The following is an 11,982-nucleotide window of genomic DNA, read 5'->3' on the forward strand; positions in this document are numbered from 1 at the left end:
CAATATATCTTTATTTAATGGCTATTTGTTAGGTTGATTTGAATTACTTAATAGTAGTATTAGTTTAGAATTTAAGATTCAATCTTTCATTCAGTGTTTTCCTGTTTAAATGTGATCTCACCAGTATGAACTAATGTGTAGAATTTTCCTATTTCAGAGCAATCTACAGTGGTATGTTTCAGAAATTTGTGTGTGTACTTAATTTTCCTATTTTATTTAAAAGAACATTACTGATTAACATAAATTTATTTTAGAAAAGAGACTTAGAAATTATCTTGACATGTCAGTGTAGACAAAGTTATAGATTTGAGGTCCTAAAAGTCAGTTTTAGATTTTTTTTTTTTTCAAGAGAAAAGATTGTTCTGTAGCAAACTGGGTGTTCCTTCTGTTCTCAGGTTGATATTCTAAATCAAGTTGATTGGAATGCCTGGCTGTACTCTCCTGGACTGCCCCCTGTGAAGCCCAAGTCAGTACTTACCTACTAATGCTTTTCCTTCTCATTCTCCTAAATCCTAGAGCTCCTCAAAATATCTGAAAGGGTTTTATGCCTTCCTTAAGCTATTACTAGTTTGTGATGAGAGTTGAGTTCATAGGAGTTAGAACCTTAACGCTGAGGTCCAAAAAGTCATTTCCATGATATTATAAATATAAATTAGTTCAGTTCATTGCAGGTAATTATTGAGTGCCTCCTTTCTGCACAAGGATGGTGAGAGATACAGAAAAGAAAAAGATATTGCCCTTTCCTTAAAAACGTTTGCAGTAAGAAAAATAACATAGAAGCATCATGTCCCTCATTACAACAGTGTCATAAGTTACCACCCTCACTTCCAGAGGAGGCACATGAGGCTTAGCTAGGGTAACGTGTCTTGCTGAACGCTGCGCAGCAAGTCATGAGAGTTGAGATTCAAATCCTCGTTATCGTAAGCGCTCCATTACACTGTCCTTTAAACGAAACACCTTCCTCAAATCAGGGACCTGAACCCTGGTCTTCCAAGAATCATATTAGGAGATGCTAACTACTCCATGTTGCAGCCAGGGACTTGCTGTTCCCTCCACCCTGAGTACTCTTTACCCACTTAATTCCAATCACAACTCAAGAACCACTTCCTCATGAAAGCATTCCTTGACCTCTCTAACTAGGCCAAGTCTCCCGTTTCGGGTTTCTCGGTGCTGTGTGTCGCCTCTTCACAGCTCCACAGTCGTAATCTGAGATTTGTGTGAGTGAGTATTAAGTCTTTCTCCTTCACTACATTGAAGCACTATGAGAAACAGGGCTCATACCTGATTCACTCATAACTTTTCTTAGGACCCTGCCCTAAGTAAGGGTTGCTTCCCCTTCCCTGGGCTAATCCTTATTTAATTGTTTTCATTACAATGAGAAGGAAGTTTCAGGCATGAAGAAACAGACCAGCCAAAGGTGTTTTTTTTACTCTCCTGGTGTTCCTTATGAGATCAGTGCTGTCATGTTCTAACTGAAGGTGAGGAACTGCCTGCACAGTCAAGGACCTCTGGTCCCACTTGGTCTTGAGGGTAAACAAAAGGGCTTGCCTACTGTCCACAGCCCACTTCATGAAGATAAACTGGAAGCTGATTCAAAGAAGGTCACTGCTTTGACCCCTTTATTATCTCCTCCAGGGCACAAACTCTCTGAAAGCAAGTTCAGTGGTCACTTCTAATCAAAACTTACCTCATTTAGGCCCTGCAGGGCAGGTACCCCTCTGTTCTCTAACAGTAACGTTTCACAGCAAGTAAGCATGACTTATGGACAAAGAAGGATGTTTTACAAGAATTTTGCACACATTACATGGTCTCCTGCATTGCTGCAAAATGTATGACTTGTTTTCCAAGTTGAGAACACATAAACCTTAGCACAGCTTGCTTTGCTTAATGGTCAGAGTTCGTGAATTCTGCTTTCTTCTGAAAAGAGAGGATCAAAATCACATGATTTCGGAGTCTCCCAAGGGTGTCACCGTTATTTCCCCATTGTCTAGAACAGTGCCTGTCACACAGCAGTTGCTCACAGATCTGTTGGATGTTTAGATGGTTGGAACGACAGAAAGGAAAAGGCACGAGAGCAAGGACTTTGTGGTGTTTACCACGTTGTCCTGAGTGCCTGGAACTGTTCCTACCATCCGGGAAACAATACGCTCAACTCAGCCCCAGCCCCTTCAGCATACACTGCAGAAGCATGTGATGGTCTCTGCTGAGATGTTTCGGCATTCTCTCCAAAGAATAATCCAGGGTTTCATTAATTTGATATCCAGTTGGATTTCTGTGTTTTTAGAGGAGACCAGTAATCTTTAAGTCAGGTAGAAGATTTCCTATTTCCATCACTCTGGAGTTGTTGATCTTTATTTTCAAAGAACTTTGAAATTTAAGTATGTTCTGTAAGTTCAAAATGGCATTGATGCAAAAGCATGTGCTTCTATAAAATGTAACCTCTAATATTCTGAATCTTTGCAGTTATGATATGACTCTGACAAATGCTTGTATTGCCTTAAGTCAAAGATGGATTACTGTGAGTAGTAATGTATGATTTTTGACTCCTTTTTGAATTGTACAAATGTGTCTCTACTCAATGAAGTGGGGGAGTGGTGCTTTACTTATGAACTCATGTATTTGGAGTTACTATTCCTAAGTCAAGTTTATCCAAAATGATATTATACCAGCCCTCAACGTGCAAAGTTAAGTTTGAGGGGGAAAACAAATGGATGTTGATGGTATTAGTTCTGATTTTTCTTGCTCTTAAAAGGGAAAGGGGTGGAGGAATATAGGCCTCTTAGAGGAGAGTAAGTGATTCTTAAGAAAGATGAATGGGCTCTTCGAAGAATAGATAGGGAGGTATGATAGTTTGCACCAAAGTTTGTCTGGGTGTGGAGAATAAGAGAGAGGAGTAGAAAGCTCCAGGTATTGGGAGACCCATTAAGGGTCAGAGGAAGGAAGAGAAACCAACTCACGAGTAAGGCAAATTGGGAAAATGGAACAAGAAACCATGGCAAAAAATACCCTAATTTTAAATAAAATATAAACATCTTTTTGGAGATTCTCATAACATCATAACAAAGTTAGAGCATTACTGACTTTTTAGATCTAAGTTCAAGACTTTTTTGTAAGCAAATATAAAATCTAACAACTTCTGGGCTTCCCTGGTGGCGCAGCGGTTGAGAATCTGCCTGCTAATGCAGGGGACACGGGTTCGAACCCTGGTCTGGGAGGATCCCACATGCCGCGGAGCAACTAGGCCCGTGAGTCACAACTACTGAGCCTGCGCGTCTGGAGCCTGTGCTCCGCAACAAGAGAGGCCACGATAGTGAGAGGCCCGCGCACCGCGATGAAGAGCGGCCCCCGCTTGCCACAACTAGAGAAAGCCCTCGCACAGAAACGAAGACCCAACACAGCAAAAATAAATTAATAAATTAATAAACTCCTACCCCCAACATCTAAAAATTCTAACAACTTCTTATCAGAGCAGTAGGCTGGTTGTACACATATGTACCTCCTCTGTCAATACTTTGCCCTCCCCACCTCATCCTCTCTACCCACCTTGCCCTGCCATGTAACCATGACCATGAATTTTGGTTTATCATTCCCCTGCTCTTTGTTTTTACCACTAATAAATATATCCTCAATAGGTAGTTTAAATATGCATGTTTTTGAGCAGAGAATGAGATCTGTAAGTTTTAATATTTAGGTGAGGTTCTTAAGAGGGAGGAAGTTCTGATATTAAGGGTGTTTTGAAGGGGGAGGAAGATGTAAAATAATGATTCTTTACAAGGATGTATATGCATACATTAAATTTTCTGGAAGGATATACATATTAATATAGGTTCCTGAGGAGTGGGACTTGGAGACAGGGAGCAAAAGCAAAGGAATTTTTCATTTGGTCCTATTTGATTTTTTTTTAACCTTTGCATATATTTCTTTTAAAGTTAAAAGAAACCCTAGTTTAAAACTATTTTAAAAGATTTTTAAAATGCTTATTTTGATAAGCTTTTTTTAATGTTCCTCAATCATTTCCTCAAAGATAATTTGCAATGAATCCTAAATTGAAAAGTACAGACCCACTTTTCTTTTTCCTTAAATGATTTCCAAGATTAAGTGGGGAAAATAGAATGTGTGAAGATGAAGGGAAAGATCTGTTTGTGGCCTTACGAGTTCATTAGTGTGATATTTAAAAGAATATGCAATTTGATTATTTACCCACATTTTCAAATTGGCCTATAAACAGTTGACATGTTTTTTTGTAGCATTTCTTTGCTTTGGAAATCTATATATCGTGAATTGTACAGACGTTGGCTAAAGCTTCCTCCACTGTTACTATTAATCGTCTAATTTGTCTTAAGTAATATAGATTTAGGAGTCATATCAGCTCTTTAAGTTATAGTTATGCCATCTCAGAATGATTAAAATAGCTAATGTTCAAATTTATTTTTTATAATCTTATACATCCTTGTATTTCTCTTTCTTAACTTCTACTTTTATGTCAGATAAACCAATACATACTATTGAATCGTACACGAATGGCAGTAATCAGGCAACATTTATTTCAGGGCAAAGAAGATGATTTAAATTCGTTCAGCTCAGCAGACCTAAAAGACTTCTCTTCTCATCAGGTGAATGAATTTTTAGCACAGATGCTCCAGAAAGTAAGTACTAGCTCAAAATATTAGAAATTAAAATGGGCATAAAGGCACAGCATTCATGGTTGAACCACATGGTTCATGGAAAAAATATCCATGTGGAAACTAACAGAAAAAATGATTTGGTAAAATCCATTCGTTTAAAAACATTTGTTGAATGCCTGCTATGTTTAGCATTGTGCTGAATATAAAAATACGTAAGAAAGAAATATGCCGGGTCCTCAAAAAGTTTATAATCTAGTAGGAAAGGTCTCAAGTGCAAAATTTAGCACTAAAAGGAGGGATTTTAGGTGTCATTTGAGAAAAAAGCGAAGAAGGACTCCCTTGCAACTGGGGTAATCAGGAAGAATTTCGGAGGAGTGGGGCTTGATTTGAGAAGAGCAGAGTCAGCAGGGAGATAGAAGGAGCAGCAAGTGACAGAGCGTGGCAGGAGGAGGAAATCGTGGCCCTGGGAAAGAGGTTAATGAAGAGAACGCTAGAAACACTGCTGGGATCTGATGTGCTGTGTCTTGAATGCCAAGCTAAGAATGTTAGATTTGATTCCAGGCAGTCGCAGAGGATTTAACATTTTTAAAAAGAGAGTCATCTGGGCTTCCCTGGTGGCGCAGTGGTTGAGAGTCCGCCTGCCGATGCAGGGGACACGGGTTCGTGCCCCGGTCTGGGAGGATCCCACATGCCCTGGAGCAGCTGGGCCCATGAGCCATGGCTGCTGGGCCTGCACGTCTAGAGCTTGTGCTCCACAATGGGAGAGGCCACAACAGTGAGAGGCGCACATACCGGAAAAAAAAAAAAAAAAAAATGAGAGTCATCTGATGAAATGGTGGATTATGAAGACCATTCCTCTGGTGTTGCGGAGGCTGGATTGACATGAGGAACGCTGGGGGTGAAGTTAGTTGGGAGACTCAGAGGAGTACAGGACAGGCTGGAGGGAGCTGGCGGGAAGGGAAAGAGCGGGACAGTGAGAGGGAGAACACATAGGATGGAGCATGGGGTTTGGGGACTGACTGGGTTGGGGGTTAACAGGAAGGAGTCCAAGCAGATTTGAAGGTTTCAAAGCCAGGTGACTAAAAGAACATGCGAAGCTGAGAGGAGATGCTGTATGTTGAGAGGGAGATAGTGATGGGGTCTTTACTATTACATGACAGGGAGCTCTTAGGTCTAAAGACCTTGAGAGGGATGGAAGAAGACTTTGAACAGAATTTCCTATGGAACTGATGCAAAATGAGAAACAGGAATTTAAAGCAACGGGAGGCTTAAGAGAACCCATTAGTGCATGAAGCCATCTCCGCGGTTTCACACATCTCTCTAGCCCCGCCTGCCGTGTGGCCTGGAGCCACGAAGAGAGAAAGCATGATGCGCCGACTGGCGAGCAGGCACAGCAAACAGGGGAAAGTAACGAGGTGACCTAGGAGGTGACCTTAACCAGCCGGCCTACCCGGCTGGACTTGGAGATTGGTTGAAACGAAACAATCTGGGAAGGGTCCAAGCAGTCAGTGAGAGCCGAGTGTGGGTGAGCGTCCTGTAAGACGCGGAAGCGGCTGGAGCGGGAGGTTTCCATCTACCGCCGATTCCTCCGCCTGCATCCCGCGGGCACCGCCGACGCTCCGCCTGCCCAAACTGAGCGCTGCTTTCTCTCCTTCACCCAAGCTTGTGCTCCCTTTAGCGCGGGTCAACCTGGGCACGGGAGTTTATGAACCCCCCGAAACTGTACATACAACTTGGTGTTTATACGGTAACTGTATCCCACCCGCCTCAGGAAAGGGTCCGTATTAGTCATCAGATTCTGAAAAGGGTCTGTAATATAAAAGTTTAAAAACTGCTATTTTGTAGGGGTATAGATCATTCAAAAGGGATTTCGGAGGAAACATACAAAGATAAAGCTGGGGGGAATCAGTGAGGGAAAAAATTAACTGTGATTGAATCTGGAGAACAGAATAAATTTAAGATATTTCAGGTATAAGGAAGAACTTGAAAGACTCTGGAGAGGTTCGGAAAGTTAGTGCTTACATATACCAGAAAGTCTGAAGAGAGTACTTCTCATTTACCTCTCCACGTACCTCGCAAATTAAATTATCCCTTGGCTCCTAGTAGAATATCCTTATTCAGAATAAATTTGCACAAAATTTATTTTAGTGTGCATTTGTTTCTTTTATTTTTATCTAACTTATTTCTATTTTATAAAATATTGAGGATTTTAATCTGGCTAAGAATTTCTCTCCAGCTCCTTTCTTCCAAGGAATCCTGTTGAAATGATACGTTATACTTCTTTATTTTGCTCTAGGCACCTCTTCCATTGGGGCACATAAAGCGAATGCAAGAGGTGTACAACTTCAATGCCATTAACAATTCTGAAATACGATTCAGGTACATCATTTTAACTTGTCTCTGTGGAAGAAAGTGGAAAACTAGTTTCAAAAGTGGAGAAAGGGAAAGCAGCGTATGAGACATACATGAGTCTTGAAAAATCCTTTTCAAATTTACTGCATCTATATACATAATTATAATGGTCTTTAAGGAGTAGTTGCAATATCTGTAAGATGATAGTACTAATTTTTTTGTTAGAATTTATTCTAAGCTTCTCTTGCCTTTAAAAAAATTAGAATTAAAGATTCATTGGTAAATAGGCATTCTTCCTCTTGGGCTCTGAAATGGGAATAGTTAGAAATCTTTGATTCTGTTCATCTTTTTTAATTCAAATTTGTAGCGTGAGCTTAAATCAAAGTTTTATTCCTTCCGAAATTGCATATGTAAGGTCTATAGGCACCTACATAATCCAAACCCTTGAAAACGTATGATCTTTTTCAAGAACCAACTATTCTTCTTTCTCTTCTCCAATTATTGAATGGTATGTATAAGGATTTGAGATTCTCAGAATAAAGACATAACATAAAGTGGTGTACAGTGTAAGTATAATGGGATTATTCATCATTACAAAAGTAATTTTCAGATATACCTGTCATATCCTGCTTCTTTCTCCTCATTTCCTACCCCATACCCCCTAAAAACCCTCCTTTTAGATGGTTACGACTCTGCATTCAATCGAAATGGGAGGAAGCAATTCCTTTGGCTCTAAAAATGGCGACTGAACAAGGAAGAATGAAGTTTACACGACCTTTATTCAAGTAAGAACCAAGTCTCACTATGCTTTGACTTTATATAAGGAATGGGGAAGAAAAATCTTAAACAGATGTTTTTGATGTTGCTAAAATACTTTGAAAAAATGCAAACTAAAAATAATATTTTTAAATTTGTTAAGGATTATAGATACAATTTTAGAATAGGAATTAACACTTCTAAATATTTAAAGTTTGAGATGATTTCATTAGTTTTTTAGAAGGATTATATATGGATTACCTATTATGGGCCAAATAGGGTTAGACCCTGGTGAAAAGGAAATAAATCGAAGATAATCTTATATACACAAAAAGATCTTTAAAAGCAAGTAGAAGATGAGTAGGGAAGGATAAGAAAAAAGTGTCTGAAGTTAAATGAAAGAAGGATCAAACAGGTAAAGCCAAACCTTTTTGATTCAAATGTTGCAATAAGGTAGACTAGGTTGCTTGACATATATTAAAGGAATGCTTGATAAAAGTGAAAAAAGTTGTATCTTGGCAACAAGATACAATTTAAGAATATCTCAGTGAAGTTGTTTTGACTATGAATTTGGCAGGAATTCTGAAAAAAATATAACCAAGACATAAATATCTATTATTAATCTGTTTGCAAGTATAATAAAATTTGCCGAAATAAGTCATTATCCATCTTTCTTTTTTTTTTTTTTTAATGCAGGGACCTTGCTGCCTTTGACAAATCCCACGATCAAGCCATCCGTACCTACCAAGAGCACAAGGCGTGTATGCACCCCGTGACTGCCATGCTTGTGGGGAAAGATTTAAAAGTGGATTAAGGACCTGTCCATTGCTGATTTCAGACATTTCTCTTTTTAAAATTGAATTCATAAAGAAATACAAAATTTCAGCTCACATTGTAACTAAAAATGTCTTTTTAGTTTTGGCTTTTTATTGTTTGGTCAGTGATTTTTTTTTTTTTTTTCATAAATAAAGCTGATCTATCTCCCCTCCCACCCCTGGTGGCATGTTCTTTGTAAAGAGAATTTTAGCAAACTTTAACCTTTTGATTTATAAATGTTGATTTTTTCATTAATTTCATATTCATTTTCTCCCACTATGGTCACAAGATATGTCAACATATTATTTACCTCTTATTTTAAGCTCTTTAATTTGCATCCGTTGCACACCAAAAATTCAACATAATTAGGATTTTGCTTTTTAAATAACCTTAAAGATAAATACTTGGTTAGATTTGCTCATCACCCAGCTGGTGGACATAGGATGAATTCCCTTACCAAAATGTATAAACTAGTGGGAGCGCTCTGCTTCTCATACCCGGATCCACCTGCTGTCCTGTTTTCCTGACCGTTAGGGTCAGATGGCCAACCTGAATACCACTGCTTCTCCCCTCAGTTATACCTGACAGTCTATTCAACCAGCCTCATCTCCTTAGTGGTCAGCAAACTTTCTCCATCCATAAACAGCATACAGCACAGAGAAAGAAAGAGTTAAAAATAACAACAACTTTATCCAAGTGAGAGAGTAACAAAGAACCCCTATGAGTGTAACGCAGTGCCCCAGCACACAGTTTGGGAACCACTGTTGTATTAGTTAGGATTCTTTGATTGTAAGTGACAGCAACCCCAATGACTAGAAGTCAGAAAGGGAAAAGGAGGATTATACTAAGGATACAGGGGAGGGGGAGGTTACCAGAATCAGGGACAGACAGAAGGGAACTGACACCAGGACAGCAGAGACATCCATACTCTTATCTCCCATTTCTGTCTCTCTGGTCTACATTGTATAGTCTGGCTACCCCAGCTTTACTGCTGCCAATAGTTCTTACCACATGGAGAGACTGTCTCAATTCCAAACTCCCAAAGGTGAGGCTCTGACCTAGCTTTGGTCCACCCCTGGCCAAATAAACTCTAGCAAAGAGAAATAGTGTCTTAGAGCGTAAATGTGGGTGGGGGCATATCATCGCTAAATACCCTCCAGAAGTGCTAATGTAGTATTTAAAAAAAAAAAAAAAGTCTTAAATAGGAGGAAACACTCTGGCCTTCCTGTAATCCTGACTTCTCCCCTGTTCTCACTCTCCCATATGCTTCTCTCCTTTTGGACATGTTTCTACACTGCAGTGTGCTTCTATTTCTCAGGCTCTGCTCTCACTTGTCTCCATGCCAGGAATATCAGAGGAGAGAGTGCAGCTCAAATCCCTGGTATATAATCACAGTCGAAGTGACTAGACTTTAGCAAATCCATGGACCCAGATGATGCTTTTGGAGGCTTCCCCCCCCCCATAAGTTTGCCCCATACTCCAAGCTAATGTCATTTTTCAGTTACACTGATTAGTGATACTGAAAGTGAATTGGGGCAAGGGATGCTTGAGGGTGGTCTTGAAGGACGCTATGAAGGAGGAGGAAGGCGCTACAGACAAATGTTTGTAGGAATTCACCTGGGGGCCACTAGAGTCTACACTTACTTCAGCTAAGGAGCATATGTTGAATGTCTTTGTACCAAGCTGGATATACACATAATTTCTGGGTGAACAAAAATAAGTAATTTATACATAATGCTAAAGAAAAAGCACCCCAGAGAAGGGCCACTTACCCCAACTGAAGCATTTAGGGAATGCTTCCTGGAGAAGAGAAGGCCTAAACTGAGTCTTAAGGAATAAGAAATATCTAGCCAAGCAAAGAAAGTTGGAAGTGTGTTCCATCTGGATGAAGAAAGAATAACATAAGTAAAGGTATTGACTTATGGGTTTTTTGTGTCATGAATTTGGACAGAGCCAGTGGAAATAGCTTGTCTCTGCTCCACGGTGTCTAGGGCCGGAGCTGGGAATCCTCAAACAGCTGGGCATGACTCAAATTGCTGGGGGCTGGTATGATCAGGTGGCTTCTTCCCTCACATGTCTGATGTCTGGCCTGGGATTACTCAAACTGGGCTCAGCTGGGGCCAGCAACTGGCGTGCCCAAGTAGTTTGGGTTTTCTCATAGCACAGGGGATAGTTGGACTTCTTACTAATCTTTATACATCTGCATTCATCACCAGAGAGTAAGCACCATGAAGGTGGAAGATGTATCTTATTTGTTTCATTCCCGGCACCTAGCATAGTGCTTGGGACGTAACAGGCATTCAAGAATTATGTGTTGGATGAGGTAACGGAGGAGGACAGAAAGTTAAGGTGCTTCACATCTAAGGGCCTCAGTTTTCGGAGACGTAGTTGGTAAGGGCTTCCTCTGAGAATTAGAGGAGGTAGCTATTGAGAAGGTCCTTGAGGAGGGGGATGACTGTTTGGGGAACTCTCTAAGGGGGAGGGGCATTAGGAGGCAGGGCCACCATCTACCCATCACAAGACTTTCTGTAGCAGAGCCTGCCTCTCCGGGTGAACACAGATGGAAGTTTGTTGTGATAACCCCGGGGGTGGGGGATGGGTGGCGGTTTATTCAGAGTGTAGGAATAGGGTTAGGGTTATAAAGGAATTTCAAAGTGCTGAAGAAAGTGGTGCAGGTGAGTAACTAGGGGACCAGCTTCCAAGGAAAGTAAGGGAGAAAGCCAGTGGGAAGTGCAGAGAAGAAGGCACTGACCGGCAGCCAGGTTCAAGGTCGGAGATGACTGATGTAAGGGGAGAACGGGAAGGCGAGGAGGCTGTGGTCAGAAGGTGGGGTACCGGAATTTAAGATTTCTTATGTGGATGAAATTCAGGTGGTGACGAATTCCAGAGTGTGGTCAGGGTGTAGGTGGCTGAAGTGCAAGTTTTAATGAAGCTCAAGGAGGGGCAGCTCTTTCTTTGTACACTTACTTCCCCGGTAGGGTTTCAGAGAAGGACGTTCTGGGTGTGGGTGTTTTCTGTGATATCACAACTGTGTCTCTATTCCCAACAGAAGTCTGTTTCAGTGGAAACAGACTTTTCAGGATTTTTCCACTGGAATAATCCAATCTCTAGACACTGGCTTACTGCCAAAATGCTGCCTAGTTAAAACAGTGCCAACACTTCCTTGATTCCCTTTTCATGCTTTTCAGAGTTCCTTAATACTACTATAATGAATCGGGTGCAGGGAGCAGTAATCTGTGTTGAAGAAGCTTACTTGGATTAGGGATATCCATTCGGGATACCGTGATGAAAGAACATTTATAAAGCAATATAGGTATATATTAAAGTCCAAACAACAGTCATCACAAACCCTTCCATAGCATTTCCATTGCACCAGGTGCTGCTCTAAGGGCTTTACATATACGAACTCCTTAATCCTCCCAAAAGCCCTTTG

General features: G+C 40.6%; 1 protein-coding gene across 3 annotated transcripts in view; it reads left to right on the plus strand.

Annotated features, from left to right (window-relative positions):
- Nucleotides 1-8,724, plus strand: part of LTA4H (leukotriene A4 hydrolase) — a 29,009-nt gene extending 20,285 nt beyond the window's left edge. For 2 of the 3 annotated variants that reach the window (XM_019918557.3, XM_019918556.3), the window contains 6 exons: nucleotides 396-466; nucleotides 2,464-2,518; nucleotides 4,551-4,646; nucleotides 6,922-7,004; nucleotides 7,658-7,762; nucleotides 8,430-8,724. In XM_019918557.3, coding sequence (XP_019774116.1) covers nucleotides 396-466; nucleotides 2,464-2,518; nucleotides 4,551-4,646; nucleotides 6,922-7,004; nucleotides 7,658-7,762; nucleotides 8,430-8,547 — 528 coding nt within the window. In that variant the 3' untranslated portion in view covers nucleotides 8,548-8,724. The remainder of the gene's footprint in view (nucleotides 1-395; nucleotides 467-2,463; nucleotides 2,519-4,550; nucleotides 4,647-6,921; nucleotides 7,005-7,657; nucleotides 7,763-8,429) is intronic. The other variant, XM_019918558.3, reaches the window with a different exon arrangement.
- The last annotated feature ends 3,258 nt before the right edge of the window (nucleotides 8,725-11,982 follow it).

The sequence above is a fragment of the Tursiops truncatus genome, chromosome 11 (assembly GCF_011762595.2).
Source record: "Tursiops truncatus isolate mTurTru1 chromosome 11, mTurTru1.mat.Y, whole genome shotgun sequence".
In the NCBI taxonomy this organism is placed as follows: Eukaryota; Metazoa; Chordata; class Mammalia; order Artiodactyla; family Delphinidae; genus Tursiops; species Tursiops truncatus.